Genomic DNA, 18,731 nt, shown 5'->3' on the forward strand with positions numbered 1-18,731 from the left:
ACAGAAGAACTATGGATTTGACATGTTCGAATTACAACTTTTTATAAGCCAGCTGCACATTTTGCAAAAAATCCCAAAAATAAACCATCATCCTCCAACCACTTCCTGTCGTCCTCTTTGTCATTTTCGTCAGTAGTAACATCTGGTTGTTGACTGTGACTCATTTGATGCGAAGAAAGGTGTTTCCACTGCAGTTTTGTGAAATACTATGTCAATATGGGCAAAAAAAAAACACGTCACATTTCCACTAAGAAAATTTGTTTTTGTAATTTCTTCAGTTTTATGGTCAACAGAGCTACAAATTTGAAACATTCATTTCTCCTGGACTTGATGACAGTAGATAATCATTGGCGTTTTGTCGATTTTTGCAGCAATTCCACAGACTGAGCAAGCATGTAGCAACAGTGGAGAGAAAAACCTCCCTTGTAACAGGAAAAAAAGCTCCAGCAGAACCAGAACCTGCACAGATTGTGCAACAAAGAAACTTTAAATGCAGATGTTTTGTGATGAACATGTCTCTAATCTGAGCCTCATTAATCAAACATTTTGCAACATTACCATATCCTGATGTCAATCGTTTAAAGGTAAAAGCAGAGATTACCTTTAATTCATAAACAATACTTCAGGAATAAATAATCATGTTATTTGCAGCAGGCTTTTTTGTAAACATGTAAGAGTCTCTTTGTAAATTTGCAACTTTTGTCTTCAGAATCCAAAAGAAACACATGGTTTCTTATTTTAGCACATATAATATTTTTTTTAGAAATTAAACTGAAGTGGAAAATAATTTTCTGCTTCAGATCTCTGCATAACCTTTGTGCAGTTCCCAACGGAGTCCGCCTCATTAAGACACTAAATCAGTTATTCTGGAGGTTTGCATCTCTTTAATAATGAGACATCCTTCTTAATCTGTCCCTTAAAAAATGTCCCTCTCATAAATTACTCAACATTTTATCTCTTTTATTCTTGCAATTGTTCCAGGCAATATGAGTTATAAACGTATCACTTACGTTTCAAAATTTCTACATGCCTTTAAATCTATAAAGAAAAAGTAAATCCTTTAAATCTTGCTAAAAACATAAGAATCCTGTCAAGGTGATGAAACAGTTTTCCAGGTTGATTCAAACTTCACTAAAAGAAAACCAATTTAGTGTGAGAAGAATTTTTTCAGCAACAAAACATGAATTAAAAACTGTTGTTTTTCCCAAGGCTACAACACAAACAACTTCTTGATTCACTTTAAACCTCATCTTTCTCTGTAGTCGATGTGCATCACCGTTCACACACCGACTTCACAAACCATTCACGTAAATCATACGATAAACATAAAGACACACTGAAAGTTTAAACTGAAACTGTTCGTTAAGGCAACATTTGAAACTGACTCTAGTATTAAGAGAGAAGGAGGGATAAAAACAGCAAAGAACTAAAAGTAATACCACCTTGTTCTCATAAAAAACTAGAAAATAAAATATTAAATTGAGAATGAAGCCACAGCGACTAAATCTGCTTCGTGTCGTCAAATGTTTTTATTTCAGTGAAACGTCTACTTTAAATGTCCAACACAACTTTAAAGGCAACTATTGCATGTTTTGATTTTTACCGCCATCTGCACTGTACAATGGCTGCTGGAAAAGCCAAATGTTATGTCGTCGACTTATTATCCAGAAACCACCTGCTGTTGGTTGTGCAGGAGCCTCTACTTCTGCTTTTCAAAGATGTACCGTCGCATAATTCCGCATCTTTTTTTTCAGTCATTTACAGTTGTGACTGTAAACACTGAATTGAGGGCGTGGCCAGCAGCAGATTATATGGACTTGAAGTGACAAGATGTCGTAAAACGGCTCATCAGGAAAGGAGATCAAAGTTGTCAGAACTGCTCAGAGTAAAATCTCATTATCTAAGCATGATTGTATGCAAAGATAATGTAAGAAACTTGCTTTATGTAACTCATAAACCTAGAGGTCTTCCACTGTCACTCAGATAAAACATGTCTAATCTATATCTTTTTGAGTTCATAGTTTCAAATATTTGATGAGCTGATGAGCAACTTGTTTTATCTTAAGTCCTTTTCAATAAGTTATCGTCTTCTTCTTTTCTCCCAAAAAGAATCTGTATTTCTGTAGAAACACCTGGAGTAAACCCAGTTTCCTCTCCTTTTACAGCCGTAAATGAAAGCACGTCTGCAGTCCCCGCTCTGTGATGTGAACGTTTTGAGTCCGTATCGATGGCATGAACCTGCTGTAAATTGCTGTTGCCACTTTCTGTCAGGCGACAGAAACAGCATCGCTCGTCTTCGCTCTCAGTGTTTGTCTGGTTCATCACATCTTCCCTGCAATCACTTCGTTTTAAGCCTCAGAAAACAAAAAGGCTGTCAGAAACACAATCGCTCTTAAAGTAATAATAGTAATAATTACGTTCGGCATTATCTCTGAGGTTGTTCAAAATCCTTCTCTTCAAAATATACATCTGTACGTCTGAAAACTGATAAATGGATTGAAGTTTCGGTCAGAGAAATGGTTTGTCTCAATCATTTTTAGCTTTTCAGCTCCTGAACAACTTGGTTTTAGATTTATTTTACTTTAAGTTAAATCATAATGAAACAGTATCTTCGACTTTGTTAATTTAAATCGTCCTTCGCCTTCAACCCCATAAAACTGTTTATATTTCACAAATAATCCCTCAAATTTCAAGGCCAAAGCCATGACACTTGCTACATAAAGAAATCTCAAATGATGTGTTGGATTAACAGCTCATCCGTATCTCTACTTATTAATAAAACATGATTGATGCTGAGCTTATTTCAATGTGACTGAAGACACACTGGAATAAGTGTCTTATTTCTCACTAATAATGCTGACTTTTTACTGGCTAATAAAAATCATGCTGATAGATTTTTTTTCAAAATGATTGGGAAAAAAAATCATTTTTTTGTTCAATTCAAAATTATGAGAAAATCTGAATTCTGAAGAAAATCAGATTTCACAGACTACTGTCAGAATTATGAGAAAAAAGTATGAATTTTGAGAAAAGTCAGAATTCAGAGAATATATGGATTAAATCGGGATTGACAGATTAAAGTCAGAATTCTCAGATTACATTCAGGATTCGGAGGGAAAAAGAGTCTGACTGTTTTCCCAGTGGCTCTAATCCTCCTCTGTATCGTAACAAGCAGAGGATATAATTGGAAAAATCTCAGCTGGGTCCGAAACTCATGCATGAACTAACGTCTGAGTCTTCATTGTTTCTGCCCAGTGGAGGCCTTCGTTATTAGAGTAGCTTGTTTTATTTAAATGTCAGCTCTGGTGCGTGGAGCTTCGACTTCTCTTAAACACTGGACGTAAATCACTGCTGGATTAAAACAAGTCAATTAATTGTTCGTCCTTTTTCCATTTAAAACTACCTGGACAACAGTGTCTGAAATATTCTGTTTTCACAAGGTTTTCCACCTCAAACCTTACATTTTAGAAGCTGTTTTGTTGTTGTTGTTTTTCACCAACAATAGTTTCTCACATAAGCATCTGCTGATCTCTGAAGGCACCAACTGCTCGTTGCAGTTGGTGAGTGGAGATAATTGTTTGTTGAGGCCAGGATTGAAGCAGTCGTGTCATTCTAGGAAATCTGGCTGAGCTAATTAAATATTCTCCGAATGAGCTCAGCGCTTCCCTGCCTGCACGACGTTACAATCCAGGCAGATGTAAACAAACAAAGGAGGCATTTAAAGCATTTTACTATGAAATCTTGTTCCAGAGATCAGTTGTTAAATCCAATTCTAAATATCCTAAACAAACGTTTGAGTCAAATATAAATCCTTGAAAGCTTCTCGTCTATATTTGACTTCAACTCTTTTAGAACCTCCCAAAAAATAAAAATAGCTGTATGATCAAACAGATTGCACAGAGAACAGAAATAGCTTTACAGTACAGGAGAAGCTGTGTGAAATACTCGCCTGTTTCCTCAAATCTTCTTCCTGTTTTGAGATGTTTGCGATTACAAATGTTAATCTGAACTGTGTGTAAAAGTAAAATAATATAATGTTGACTTTTACTTCCTCATAATAGATTTTTAGTAAGCTTAAAGATGCTACTATACTGTTTCAATCAGGTATGCACAATATATTTGCATCAACATCGGTATCGTCCAGTAGTTATTTTTTTAACACAAAGGCATCAATCAGTCTGATCAGTAAAACTGGGCTGGTATTAACAGCCTGTCACCTAGCAATCCAAGTGATCAGTTAATTTTACTGCTGTACAATGGCTGCTGGAAAAAACAAGTGTTTAGTTGTTGCCTAACTATTCAGAAACCAATTGCTGCACCTTTATTGGTTGTGCACGAGGCTCTACTTCTGCTTTTCAAAGTTGCACGGTTGTATAATTGTGCAATAACTGTGTAATTGTAGAGGATGTGGCCAGGAGATTATCTGGATTTAAAGAGACAAGATGCTCTAAAACAGCTCAAAATAGGCCGAACTAAAAATTATAGAGGATGTTTGCAAAAAAAAAAGTAATGAACAAGTTTTTTTTTGTAGCTAATAGACCCAAGCCAGCATGTTCAAGGAACCATAATAAGTCACGTTTAAATCCTTACTTTCTTTTTATTCGTCTTCAAAAATGTCTGGGGGTTTTGTATTCATTGGTTATTTTGGTATTTTTCAAAGCTTTAACTGTTTTAAGCCTAATTTTGTTCTGCACAGTTAAATACACAAAGAATTCCCAGCCAGTGTAAATGATTTCCACCTATTCCTGTTGTGTTCTCACACTCAGGCAGAGAGAAAACATTTAAAAAACCTCTACGTTGAATGATGCTTGACCTTGGTGTGTATTTGCACGCATCAGCCTTTTTGAGGGTGACAGTTGTGGCTGTGAAGGGAAGCGCCGCCAGTTGTTCTCCTGTGGCACAGACCAGCCTGATCCCCTCTGCTCCTCCTCTGCAGGTGGACTCCAGGGAGTCTCCCACGCATCTCACACTGAGACGCAGGCTCTCATCCTTTGTTGTTACCAGGGTAACCTCCAGAGGAAGCTTGTTATTTGCAAAGCTCCATCCTTTCTGTACATTTCTGCTGAGTCCCACTGTCACCACTTACTTTAAGTTTGGAGTGTGCAGCGAGTTTCTCTCCTGACAAAAATTCAGAAGGATGTTCAGTCATAGTTCAAGTCAGTAGGACAGAAATGGTCCTTTTGTTGTTTTCTAACTGCCATTAATATTTTTTCTGTTGTAATTGATTGTTGCAAGTTTATAATATTTTTAAATGGAACATTACGTATTAACTAACATTTACAAGCAAATACATGTGATTATAGCTCAGCGGCTAATTTCCCTCTTTAGTTGGCAGGTTGATGTAAATGATGATTATTAATAATAATTATAATAATAATAATAAGAAGAAAAAGCAGCCACAAACAACTGCACAAAAACTCTTCATAATGGAGAAAAGGGGGTAAATAGTTCTTTGCAATTTGTAGTTTATATTGGTTAAATGATTTTCACTTTAAGTTAAATTGAATAAAGTCAGCTTAACTTCGCCAATATATACAGCTAATCTATGCTAAGCTAAACAGGGTAATTTTGACTAGAAAAGAAAATACTTAAACATTAGTTTGAAATTTGGTAGTTTGTAATGGTTCAGTAATTTTCATTTTAAGTTGATAAGTTGAATGAGGTTAGCGTAACGGCGCTAAAAATACAGTTGTATAAAACTAAGCCATGCTAAAAAGGCTAATTGTAAATATACTAATAGTGTTGTATACAGGTGAGTCACGCTAAGATAAACACTTTGTGAGTAGAAAAGGAAGTCATTGTTTGCAATTTATAATGGTTGAATAATTTTCACTTTAAGCTGATAAGTTAAATATAGTTAGCTTACCTGTTCAACTATGGGCTGAGCTAAACACATATGGTGAGCTGTATACAGTTAAGCTATGCTAAGATAAACAGGCTAATTGTGAGAATTAAAGGGAGTAATTAAACACCTGTTAGTAATTTGTCATCTATAATGAGCCAATAATTTTCAGTTTAAGTTGATAAGTTCAACAGAGTTAGCTTAATGGCGCTAAAAATAGAGTTGTATGCAGTTAAGCTATGCTAATTTGGCAGGCTAAATGTGAGTAGAAAGGGGAGTAATTAAACAGCTGTTTCCAATTTGTAATCTGTAATAGTTAAATAATTTCCACTTTAAGTTGATAGAGTTAGCTTAGAGTCGCTAAAAACACATTTATGATTAAGCTACGCCAAGCTAAACAGGCTAATTGTGAGTAAATTATCCTGCAGTCTAAGCCACTATAACACAATCTACTGCATAGACATGATGAACAGATCCATGTGTATTGTTTGGTTCAATATTTTGTTATCAAAGTCTGCAGTGCATTTAGATGAAACTGCCATTTTATTGTGGCACCTTCTACAGTCTATGGTCACTTTTTGCCTTTCAGCTGCTGTAATTTCTTCTGAATGGCACATAAAGGTCTCCTGGAAGCAGATTAGTGGAGTGAAGTCTCAAGTTCACTCAGAAACCTTAATCGTCACGGCCCTCTTTCTTCCTGATCATGTAAAGGAAGCGAGCCGGGCTTCTGAAAGGCGCCGATCGACACGCAGGAGAAGTTAGTTAATGTAGCGTTAATAAAGCTCTGAATGCAGAATGACCCGAGAGACCCTCGGCTCATTTCAAGCCTCATTCATCTCTCAAACTCCGCCAGGAACAAAGGAAGAAACAAAAGGTAACGTCAAGAAAGTTTAAAACACCACAGTTAATATTATTTTCCCTTCACCTGTTTCAGCTGGATGCTGATCGAGATGAGGAGGAGGTTTTCTGCAACATCAGCATGACTTTGGATAACAAGCTGTTTCCCTCTGAAGAACCTGTTGCCGGTAAGATCAGCTTTTTATTCATTAGCAGTGACATGCGGTAATTATAAAGGACTTGTGAAGACCTGTAAAACGCTCTGTTCAAACTGAAATAAAGACATTAGAGCACTTAAAGTATTAAATCACCATTTTCATGGCAGAAAGTGGCTGGTAAAGCTGCAGGAACATATTACTGGCACAGATTATTCTTCTTTTTCGTCATGTTACAGTAAAAATAACTGAAGTTGGAGAAAATGAAAATGCTTTATATAGTTACATAGTCAACAGTTGTGAAAACCAGTTACATTTTGTTTCATTTTGTCAAATGCCATCTTAAAATTATTGAATATGTTGGCAACTCTAAATAGTCAGCATAATGTGGAAAGACTTCATAGATTTTTTAGAAAACATAACTACATTAAGACAAGTTAGGAGTTAAAAGCAGAGTTTGAACATTGTTCAGTCAATCATCCAAAAATGGAAAGACTACAGCAATCCAAACTGCAAAAACATGGCCGCCTACTAAAATTTAAAGGTCAGGCAAGAAAAACATTAACCAGAGAAGATGCAGCTGGGAATAATGTGTGGGTTTCCTCCAAAACCATTGCTGTTAGGCAGAGATGAGTGGTAACCAGTTACATTTATTTAAATTTACGACACTTTACTTTTACTTGAGTAATTTTACTACAAAGTATTTCTACTTTTACTTGAGTAAAATTTCTGGATTTTCTCCCTACTGAATAAAAAACAAACCTGTTTTTACCAAAACCTCACCAGGCTCAGACTCACTCCTGCAGTTTTGTTAAAGTTTTGTAAGTTTTCTAATGAAAGAAACGGATTTGGAAAATTTTTCTTTTGCCTGATTGTTTTTTTTCTTGTTACTTACATGAATTATTGTTATTTTTGAATACCAACATTTCCACTAGACTTTACATTTTTTTTCATCTGATGATGTAATTTTTCAATATTAAATGAATGATCATTTGATTAGTTACTCAGTACAGTTAATACTTTAACCAAATACTTTTTTTACTCTTGAGTAATTTCTTGTACAGCTACTTTTTACTTCTACTTGAGTAAATATGTTGAAGTACTGCTACTCTTACTTCGGTACTATTTTGGGTACTCTACCCATCTCTACTGTTAGGTTATCCGGTCTCTTCAAATTGTCCTAAATTGTTTTTTTCCCCAAATGAGTGGCCTTTATCCAGCTTTTATGTCATTGATGTGAGACATAAATCATAATTCTGCACCAGCAGAAGCCAGACGCTGTAAATCTAAACGTAAACAATGGCTGAAAATAATTATGAATTTATGAAAGAAGTCTGTGTCACTGAAGCGCATCACAATCTCAGCTCTGGCTTCATATCCAAACAGACTTCTCTATAGAAGCTGCAATCAATGCGCCACAAAAGGCCGTTGCTTTTAGTTGTTCTTTCTTTTTATTGCTTTGTTATGATCTTGCCAGCTTCCATTGCTGAATAACTTCAAATAGATCCAGATGGCGGCGTCCATTATTACTTCTGCAAACAATGCACTGCTTTTTGCAGAAGTACACTGCAAAAACACAAAACCTTGCCGAAGTATATTTGATCTAGTTTCTAGTGCAAATATCTTGTTACACTTACAAGTAAAATAAAGTAACTTTTCTGCAAGATATAGGAGCTTCTTCTAAGTCAATAATTACTTAATATTGATTAAAAAGTTTTACTTCCATTGGCAGATAAACTAAATTATAACAAGACATTTTTCCCCATGTTACAAATGAAATAATCTACCAATGGAATAGTAGAATATAAAAATATCCCACTTAAAGAAAAAATCTTGGAGAAAAAATAAAAATAAATTGAGGAACTGTCAAAAAATTCCCAAGAAAAAAAATTTCATAGTTACTTGCAGAAAATGAGAAATGGTTAAAATAAGGAAAAAGATGCAATGCTTTCAGACCTCAAATAATGGAAAGAAAACCAGTTAATATTCATTTAGAAACAATACTAATGTTTTAATTCAGGAAGAGTTCAGGAATCAAAAATAACCAGGAGGTTTTTATGCAGCGGGCTCTTCATTTTAACAGCGCTGTTCTTCAGCTTCATTTCCAGAAAGTGTCGTCTGCACGTAAGCTTCACCAAAGTGGCCCACATTCAGTGGAGGAAAGAAAAAGCGCCGTCGCCCACAGACTTCCCGGTTAACACACAAGCTGGCAGAGCAGCCAGATGGAGAGAGTTAGCAGCTCTGTGAGAAACAGAGACTGAAGGTTGAAACTTCACACCCTGCAGGTTGTTATGTAAAACTGATCAACAGCTGCTTACAGAGCTGATCGGGAAGGTGCGACCAGTCGGCGCTCAGTCGGCGCAATGAAGGTGTTTCTGTGCTGATTTCTTCTAAAGATGGTTCGCTAAAGGAAACGGATGAGTTGGCAGGACGTTGTTGACCATCACAGTTTCCTTACCCCAGTAGGGACAAGGGTCAACAGAGAGAGAGAGAGAGAGAGAGAGAGAGAGAGAGAGAGAGAGAGAGAGAGAGAGAGAGAGAGAGAGAGAGAGAGAGAGAGACGGACGGATTAATAGAAAAACATTTGATTCTGCAGCTGATGTGAGATGGGAAAACCTCCTGAAATCACCAAATGACTGATTAAAAATACAATTCATGGTTTTCAATTCCACTCCATCGCAGCCACAATGCTTCTATTACTGTAAAGAAACAATGATGCCGTCGTTCCTCTGTTATAAAAGCTGAGCAAAATGTCCATCATGGGCAGCTTCTGCAATTTAGTGAGGAACAGTTCCTGCTCAAAAGGAGGCAGATTCTCATCAGGAGGTGAATCGTCACCATGAAGGTGACATATTGCACCTAAAAGCAGCTTGAGACAAAAACATGTTCAGAGTTTTGGTATTGACAGCAATGCTGATGGATGGTGAAGCCATTTAGAGTGATCTTAACATAAATGCTTAGGATATGATCCGAGCTAGAGAGAGAAAAACCCTGTAAAATTGTCTGCTTGTGCAGGATTTCAGTTTCAGAATTAGACTGACCCGCAAACCACCCACATGTCTGTTTCTCTGAATGATCCGTGTGTCAGATCGTTTGGTTTGAGCACATAATGAGACTCGGAGCCCATTCTCATTTCGATCCTTGACAGTCCTTCAAGCTGCTTGACGGCAAACTGACGCTCTATCCCCCCCAAAATGAGAGCAGTCAGCTACATGATGCCAATTTTAAGAACTAAACAGACGCAGGGGACAGATAGAAACATTTGCACACATTTTAAACTACATAAAAGTAAAATGCGGCTTTGTAATGAAACTTCATTACATTTTCTTTGTTTCAAACGAGCACATTTAAAAAAATCTTATCAGGTATTTTTGGTTGAGTTTCTAGTGCAGACAACTTGGTCCACTTCAAATGAGACAGAAACTAACTCAGAAGCTCCCTCTTCTTACTGAGAATCAATAATTTCTTACTATTGATGAAAAACTAGTTCCACTGGCAGATTATTTCACTTAACTAGAACATTTTCATCAAGATTAAGGAATTATTGATTTAAAACAAGCTCTTATATTTTGCTGAAAAGTTACTTCATAGTTAATTTTGTCTCATTTCAAGCCTCCTAAATCATTTGCAGTAAAATGCTGGTTTTTAGTTGTAATAAGTGAAGCTGAGCTTTGACTCTTCACTACTTTACTTAATGTAGTGTAACAAAAGAATAAAGTTACACACCAAAACAATAAGTCTAAAACAAAAGTCAGAAAAAGAACAACAGTAAAGTATATTTACAGGTTCAAAGGAGAGGGTAAAAGTTTAAACTTATATTTTTGTCCACCTCTTTTTCATTATCATCCAATAAATTACATTAATATTTTCTATATCCATATCTACAACTGGTATGGTGAATTCATATTTACATGCCATTATAATCTAGAATCAATCATTTTTAACATGTTAAATTAATGCAGTAATAATTGACAACTTCATTAAAAACTAACAATAATATTAAGAATAGCAGAAATGCAACAGCAAAGCTTTGATTATGTCAGAGTTTGTTTGTAAGTTTATAAGTTTTTGGTAATTTATGTTGAATATTTGACAATTTATTTTTCTCTGGATGTTTCCAAATATCTTCCCCTCATTCTGTTGTCGCCTCAAAACAAAGAGGTTACTCTCTGCAAATTAAAAATGCCTCGTTAGAAGCAGATTTCCCCCTCAAGCGGGAGGCAATTAGCTGTTGTCTGCCAGCGACGTCGAAGCTTCCAGGTTTGGATGTTTGCTAAAAACAATAAAAAAAAATTTGCGTTTAATTTCATTTGGCTTTATTTTGAAGATTAAAACGCTCGCAGTAGGAATGCAGAAGTAAAAAGAAAGAAGTGGAATATTGTGCAGCATAATAAGCTCCACGTTTCAATGATGAGCTGATGACCAAATATAAAAATAGACTCCAAAAGGACAAATCGTCCTGTAGTATTTTCGTAGCGGTTTCCCAGAAGAAATGAGGCCGTCGTCCTCTGATTATGGCAGCAGCAGCAGCAGGAGTTCTGGGCCGAGGTGGCGCTGACGAGCCCCCGCCACCTGACACCACCCAGTAAAAACAGAGACCCTGACGGAGCCAGATGAACCCTGACAGCCTGCATCACAAAGCTCTTTGTTATTATTATGCATCGAAAACCAAAAGGGAAAAAGTTTCTGTCTTTGTTTTCTCCTGGACATCTGAAGCTGCATTTTGAATAAATCGGAAATGTTTGACTGCAAGGCGGAGAATTTTTACTAAATTCACAGAGAATGACGATGAATTTATCTGCCAATTATAAAACAGAGCAGCTGTCTGGGCTTTTAACGTGCAGCAATTCACTCTGCAGCTCAAATAGATGCATCAAGGCCTGTCACAATAATCAATAAATCAGTTAATCATATGATAGATTAAAACAAACTCAATACATTCCATTGGCAGGATTTATTGTTCCTCTTTTTTTCTTTGTTTCAAGTAAAATGTCTACTCAAGAAATGAGTAACTGATCATATTATCAATCAGTTTAAGGACCAAAATGATAATAATTCATACAAGTTAATAAAAAAATAGCAAAGTATTTTTTTTCCTAATTAGTTTCTTTCAATTAAAAACTTATGAAAATTCAACAAAACTGCAGGTGTTTGTCTGTTTGGTGGATTTTTAGTAAAAACATGTTTGTTTTTCATTCAGTGGGTAGAAAATCCAGAAATTTGACTAAATTAAAAGCAGCAATACTTCACAATAAAATTACTCAAGTAAAAGTAAAAAGTACCATGTAGTAAAATACTCCTAATAGTACATGTATGTAATGTAATTGAGTAAATGTAACTAGTTTCTACCAGACGCTGAATGTCTCAGGTCTCCAGAACAGACCATCAGTTGAAGTCAATTAGGATAACGAAGCTCTGACTCTGATTAAATCGTTTATCTGCTGCAAGTAGGAAGCGGACAGGTGAAGGAGTTATTAAAACCGGTGGAAGCCATGATTGATTTATGTACTGCTGCCTCCAGATGTTGTTTCTCATTCAGCTGTTGCAGCCTGACAAGGTTTTCACAGCTCGAAAAGGCAGGTCCGGATAAAATGATTCATGTTTTAGGAGTCTAGACGTTTTAAATCATAAAAAGAAATTTATTTTGCAGAGGGAATGTGAATATGTTATCATTTCTGTTGATCCCCATCCCACATACAGCTCTGGAAAAAATGAAAAGTTCTCTAAATTAATCAGATTTTAGCAACGTCTGTTGTCCAGTTTTCTGTTGCATTAAGTTTTGGATTTTCATGCAGTGAAAACATTTTTGCTGATTTGCCCCCACAGTGCTGCAAAGAAAAATACAAATCTTTAGTTTTCAAGCAGGTTTTGGGTCAAACCTGAGTGGCATTTAGTAAAAACTTCATAATTTGACAAAAACTTTGGTACTATGTTAGTTAGAGTAAGCCCAGAGCATGATTCTGCCACCTCCATGTTTCACCGCTGTGTCCCATTTTTAGCTGTCGGATAGACGGCCTCATGTTTGATTCATTTGTTTACAAAAAAGCTGTAAATTAGGCCTACATCATCACTCCACCAACACCGTGCTTTACAGTTAGTTTGAGATTGAGTTTTTGGTAATCTGCTTTTCTCAATTGAAAGACGATTGTTCCACTAATTTTGTATTAACTTAGACATAACCTTGCCAGGCTATACTGCAAAATTCTTAATAAATAAAAGCAAGTAGCTGCTAGTAAATAAAGTTTATCACTTTATTGAAACAGGAGGGGTGTACTTACTTCTTTGTGCACATCTTTTCTCATCTGAAGAGTGTGTGTATCATGTTTTTTTATACATTAAAATGAATTTAAATAATTTATTTGACCTAGTAAACAGCAGAACATTTTATTATGTCCTGATACATTAAACTGATTGAAGAGGGTGTACTTTATCCACTCTGTTCCTATAATACCAAGCTGTTAAAGTGGTTTACTGTTATGAGCAAACGACTGGGTTTGTCTGTGTTCAGGTCCGAGTGAACTGGATCTCAATGTGCTGGGGGAAACTGGCAGCCTGGCAGAGGAAACCCACAAAGAAAATCAGGTGAGAGGATTTCCCAGCGCTGTGCATGAAAACATGCGTTGATAAATGCAGTAATTATTCAAACTGCACTGCAAAAACAAAACCTTACCAAGAATACCTAGTTTCTAGGTATACTTGGAAAGAGAAAAGCTGATACACAAGTAACTTTTAAGCAAGAAACAGGAGCTTATTTTAAGCAAATAATACTTTGATATTGATGAAAAAGTACTAGTTCCAGTGGCAGGTTATTTGATTTATAACATGTTATAAGTGAAATAATTTGCTAGCAGAACTTGTACTTAAATATAATGTGAAACTTTCACCTTTAACTCATTACAAAAACTCCATAAAAATAAAAGTGTAGACAATCCTGTAGTGTTATGTTTATCTGAATCCAGAAGCTTCCTCTTTGGCCTTTCTAACCTCACTTTCATATTTAAATATTTCTCTTTAATTTCATTTTAAATGAAGATCGCCAACCAGATAAACTCTGATTTCCACATCCGGTGCTCTTCTTTCGTCCTCTCTTCCTCTTTGGTTCCAAACATGAGCGACAGCCTCAAAGCAGCTTTAAAAATTAAAAAAAGTGTCAGTGAACTCGTCTCAAAGGCCAGATGATTCAGCGCTGTAAATGTCCTGAGATAGCAGGCATTGTTGTGCAACGTTTGGCAGCGTTTCAAATCGGCTCCGTTCCTCCACACAATCTGGATGGTGCTGCTGTCGGTGGAGCAACAACTCCAACCTCTGTCTGATCTCTCATCCAACTAAACGACTCAAAACTTCTCTTTTCCACTTCTGATTCTCTAAGGCCGTTTTCTAACCAGGTCGGCTTTTAGTCATATACACACTCTCTGCGCCTCAGCTTTTCTCTCCATGTCTTCAGTTTAATGATTTCAGATCAGGGACTTATTCATGAAAAACATCCATTTGCCCCAAATACTTTGAGGGAGTTTTCCACCTGATATTCCAGTAAACTTGGTTGCAACATTTGTTACATTTTTGCTTTCACACTGCACTGCGTCAAACGAGCCAAACGATTTGAAAACCTGTTCCCCTCCTCGCCTGTGGTGGCGCTGCACCAAGAACAACTGAAGGAAACGACACAAAAACCTCTGAAGAAGACAAGAGTATAACTTCCTTCTTCACAAAATGGAAACAGAAATGGATTAGTGTCGTATTTTACCGTTTTTAAGATTTTACTTTTGTCTTTGGTAAGAGACTATACGCCATTTCTCCCACTAGTGGTAGACTAGCTTGTTTGTTTAGGTTGTTTTTACCCAGAATGCCCTGCACTGTGGTCCACTTCCTGCTTTTGGAGCCGTCTCTATTAAGTTTAACATTTCGCTTTTTGGTATTAGTGCCTGGTCTTAAAAGAAGAGAAGACAGTGATAAACTTATAAAAAGGCTTATATAAAATTTGTTGTCATTTTATATAATGTACATTGTTTCTCTGTCTCTGATTATACTAATTTATCACAAATGTCTTTTGCTCACATTAAGACTTTTATGTCCTTATTCATGGTTATTTTCTTTTTTAGTTCTTCAGAACCAGGCACCTATTTTTTTTTTTTGCTTTTTTTGCTACTTTTCTTGCCTTTTTAGTCCACATCAAAGATTGATTGCGCATTCACAAAAGAACTGAACTTTCTAGACAAACTCAAAACTCAGGTTTGTCTAGAAAGTCTAAACAGAGCTGGTGTGAACAGACCTGGATTGAATTTTGTTTTCATAAAACGCTGTCATGCAGTTTCTCCAAGTTCTTTCAATAAAAGTTTACTTCTTTTTGAATGTGGCTTTTAGATCACTCTCTCTCTAAAAGATATAAATGCTTGTTTTGATGTTTTGTTGCGCTCTTTTTTCTGTGACAGCATCAAACTCCTGAAGCTCTTAGCAGCAGGGACAAAAGAAAATCCTGATAGGAAGTGAAGGAGTGGATGAATGTAGCCGGAAATAGACAAAAACATCTCCGGATGGAGGTGACCGACGTTCACCTTTCAACACGCCAGTGACCCGAATCCATCTGGCAAAAACACAGACTTAAAACTCAGTGAACATCTGCAGAGGAGGAGTTCACCAGCAGTTCAAATCCAGTCAGACGACCCAAATACAAAAAACTACGACCAATTCTGCCAAATCCTGAGTTAGGTCTGAAGGCTGAGAAATAATATATTTAGGAAAATATGAGTGTGAGGGATGAAAGTTATTGATAAGCGGCCATTTTTGTCTTGTATAAAGAGGGACAGACGTCATTCTACACATAAAGACCTACATTTTTCACAATGTGTTGAATAAAAAAATTATTTTGTGTCAGTTGTATTAAGTACAGACTGAGTAAAGATAAAATTGTGGTTCTCACATTCTTAAACTTACACATATTTATAAAATATAACAAGACAGGAACCTCTTAAGTTGCTGAATAGAAAAGTAAAAGACTTAATTTCTCATGAACAGAGAAGTGGCGTATTGTTGCCAGAGTTTATTAGTAACCGATTACATTTATTTAATTACATTTATTTATTTTTTTATTGAAAATTTGTACTTTTAGGAGTACTTTTACTTGAGTAATTTTTTGGACGACTACTTTTACTTGAGTAAAAGTAATGCTAGTCTTACGTACATCTTTTGAGTACTTTCCCATCCCTACTTGTTGCTGTTGAAGGAATATTAAAACATCATTAAATGAACTACGTTAATCAATAACAGCTCTAAAATACTCCGTCCCATCAGTTAAAACTAAGAAGCTTGCTGAGTGTTTACATTTGAAAACAGTATTGAAAAAGTGCATTTTTCCTCTCAAACCGAACTCTCTTCCTTGTTATGTGACACCGCCGCGATCGCCGCTTAAAAATGACCAGCGCCGCCCTCTGCTGGACGGCGGCCAAACTACAACAAAGACGGTCTAAGCGGACCTTATGAGTTAATCGAATTGAACTTATTTCTGTCTAATAAACCATTAATGGACAATTAATCTTAAGTTTAAATTATTTTTTTGTATCTCTCGGGGGTATTTTGACTTTGAAACATATTCAGTCTACAGGAAATGCTCAGAAAGCCCTTCTTAGTCATTATTGCACCTGCTCAATAGGGGCAACTATGACCTGGAGTTTAATAAGAGTCCTTGAAGAGCCTGCTCTTTCATCAGCATGCAGTGGCTATGCAGGGCGAAATACACCCTGAATTCGCTCCACTTTTACAGGAAAACCAAACCAAGCATTCTGACGTTTTGTCTTTAAGTTGATCTCAGAGCTTCCTTGCCCGAGTCCTGACTGTCCCTCCTCTCCCAGGGCTTCACAACCGGTTGACGCTCTTTGTGGAGCCAGAATACGTTGACCTTTGAATGAGGCTGATCAATGACTCAATGATGTCATCCACTCATTATTCAGACATGTTCAAAGCCTGGGCAGAGGCCGCTCTATTCATACTGTAAGTCATTAATCCGTGTAGAGGTGAAACGCAGAGAGGCTGGAGGGCGAGCGCAGTGCAAACAAACGAAGCGAGAACGACTCGCTGTAGACGGCCATGTCCCTGCGCGACCTCTCGCCACGGTGCGTCCTGCGAAGTGGAACAAAGACGCCGCAACGCCCCGTCACCCTGTATTTGCAGCGTCTGATGTGAGGAGGAGATGGGTTGAGTAATCGTGCTGACCAAAGAGGATTGCAGCAGGAGGTTTTGACGTGTGCCGTCCAACCTCTTGGAAGTTTCTTCTAATTATTCCCAAACTGTCCACCTGCTCCGACTGATTCCTGATGAAAGAGCAGCACAGAGTGTAATTAGAGCTGGAAGGTTTTATTTGGGTCTCGACCAGTAAAGATTTTTACCATACAGCCTAAAAATTAACCAAATTTTTGGTTTTTGAATGTATAACTTTCTGAAGAATCAGGATGTGTTTTTACCAATGCGCTCGTTGGGTTTCCTTAGTGCAAAGTGATGTCAGTGCACCAAGCGCCACCGTCTGTTAGAGCCAGGCTACAATTTCTTTGTTTTTATTACGAGAATAATGTTGTAATATTACAAGAATACAAGGGTAATGTTAGAAACATGAAGCAGTAATTTTATGAGAAGTGTTACAGAAAAACCTTTCTAATTTAAATTGGAAAGGTTGAGAATCTTAAGTTATACTTTGGTATTGGTTTATAAAGAAATACTTCATATATTAACACATCAGCATCAAATTATTATCAATAGTGAGATTTTGAAACCTTTGCACAAACAACTATGTCTATTTTAAAAAGAATGTGGCCACGTCAGATCTTGATCTATTAGCTTTAATTCCGTTAAAATTACTTTTCTCCTAATTTTAAGATGTTTTTCTAATAATATTATGATTATATTCTCTTAAGTTATCATATCCTGGTCCTGATACTCCATCGTAAAACTCACTGCCACTTTTTGTAATATTTTCTCTCTTTTCTCAATTCTTTTTTTTTTTTTAAGTTCAAAAAGTAAATCATCAATTTGAAGTGGTATAAAACAAATTGGAGATTTTTAAAATGTCTCTAGCTATGCTCCTTTTTCTGATGGACTGAAAAGAAAACATGCAGCTTTTTTCTTTTACTTCACAATTATGAGCTGCTTTATGAAAGTGTCACATTCTGCAGTCACAGTGAATAATAATTTAAGAGTGAGACTCTTTCTGACCTAATTTTTAATCAAAACAACTTTTACGTAACGGAGGGGAAACTAGTTTGCCAGCCTGCCTTAAACAAGGCAGTTTATAGCTGGTGTCATATTTTTATTCATGTTGCATCGGTGCTGAAGCGGCTGTATTTGTGTCATATCTCATTAGAGAATAGATCCCGAAAGGTTCGGTCTTCCCTCGGCTAATGAATCAGCGGCTACACCACATCATTAGCACCAAGGTTTCATTCACAAATGGACCCAAAGCTGAAGCGCCAGCGAGTTCGCAGCCAGAGTTTCTGTCAGCATCACATCCAAGCTGAGCAGCTGCAGCTCTGCTTTCTGCCAGCGGCTGTTTCCTGTCACACGATTAATGAGCAAAAATTTAAAAAAACAAAATGCATGAGCTACACAGAAGCATCTTCTTCCATGTCTGGATCCAGAATGGGGGTCGCTTCGTAACATCAGTCCTTTAGAGCAGGAGGATTTGGAAAAATCTCCAGAGTTCAGATAATTTCCTTTTAACTGTACAGTTTTAAAAGCAAAGGAAAGGTTCTCTTTCACCTTGATTAAATCATAGTTTAAACTCCTTTTGTGAAAATAGCTTCAAAGCCATCAGACCGAGTGGAAAACATAATTCTTTTAGTCTCTCTGCAGATTCTCCTTGTTCCGAACCAACAATTGTTTTTCTCTTAAAAAAAAAGAAAAAAGACTAAGCC

General features: G+C 36.6%; 1 protein-coding gene across 1 annotated transcript in view; it reads left to right on the forward strand.

Annotated features, from left to right (window-relative positions):
• The window catches only part of ak5 (adenylate kinase 5), a 77,289-nt gene that overhangs the window by 32,734 nt on the left and 25,824 nt on the right, over positions 1-18,731 (forward strand). The window contains exons 7-8 of the mRNA XM_055058257.1: positions 6,777-6,867; positions 13,343-13,416. Coding sequence (XP_054914232.1) covers positions 6,777-6,867; positions 13,343-13,416 — 165 coding nt within the window. The remainder of the gene's footprint in view (positions 1-6,776; positions 6,868-13,342; positions 13,417-18,731) is intronic.

This window comes from Poeciliopsis prolifica, unplaced genomic scaffold (genome assembly GCF_027474105.1).
Source record: "Poeciliopsis prolifica strain line A6 unplaced genomic scaffold, Auburn_PproV2 SCAFFOLD050, whole genome shotgun sequence".
NCBI classification, from domain to species: Eukaryota; Metazoa; Chordata; class Actinopteri; order Cyprinodontiformes; family Poeciliidae; genus Poeciliopsis; species Poeciliopsis prolifica.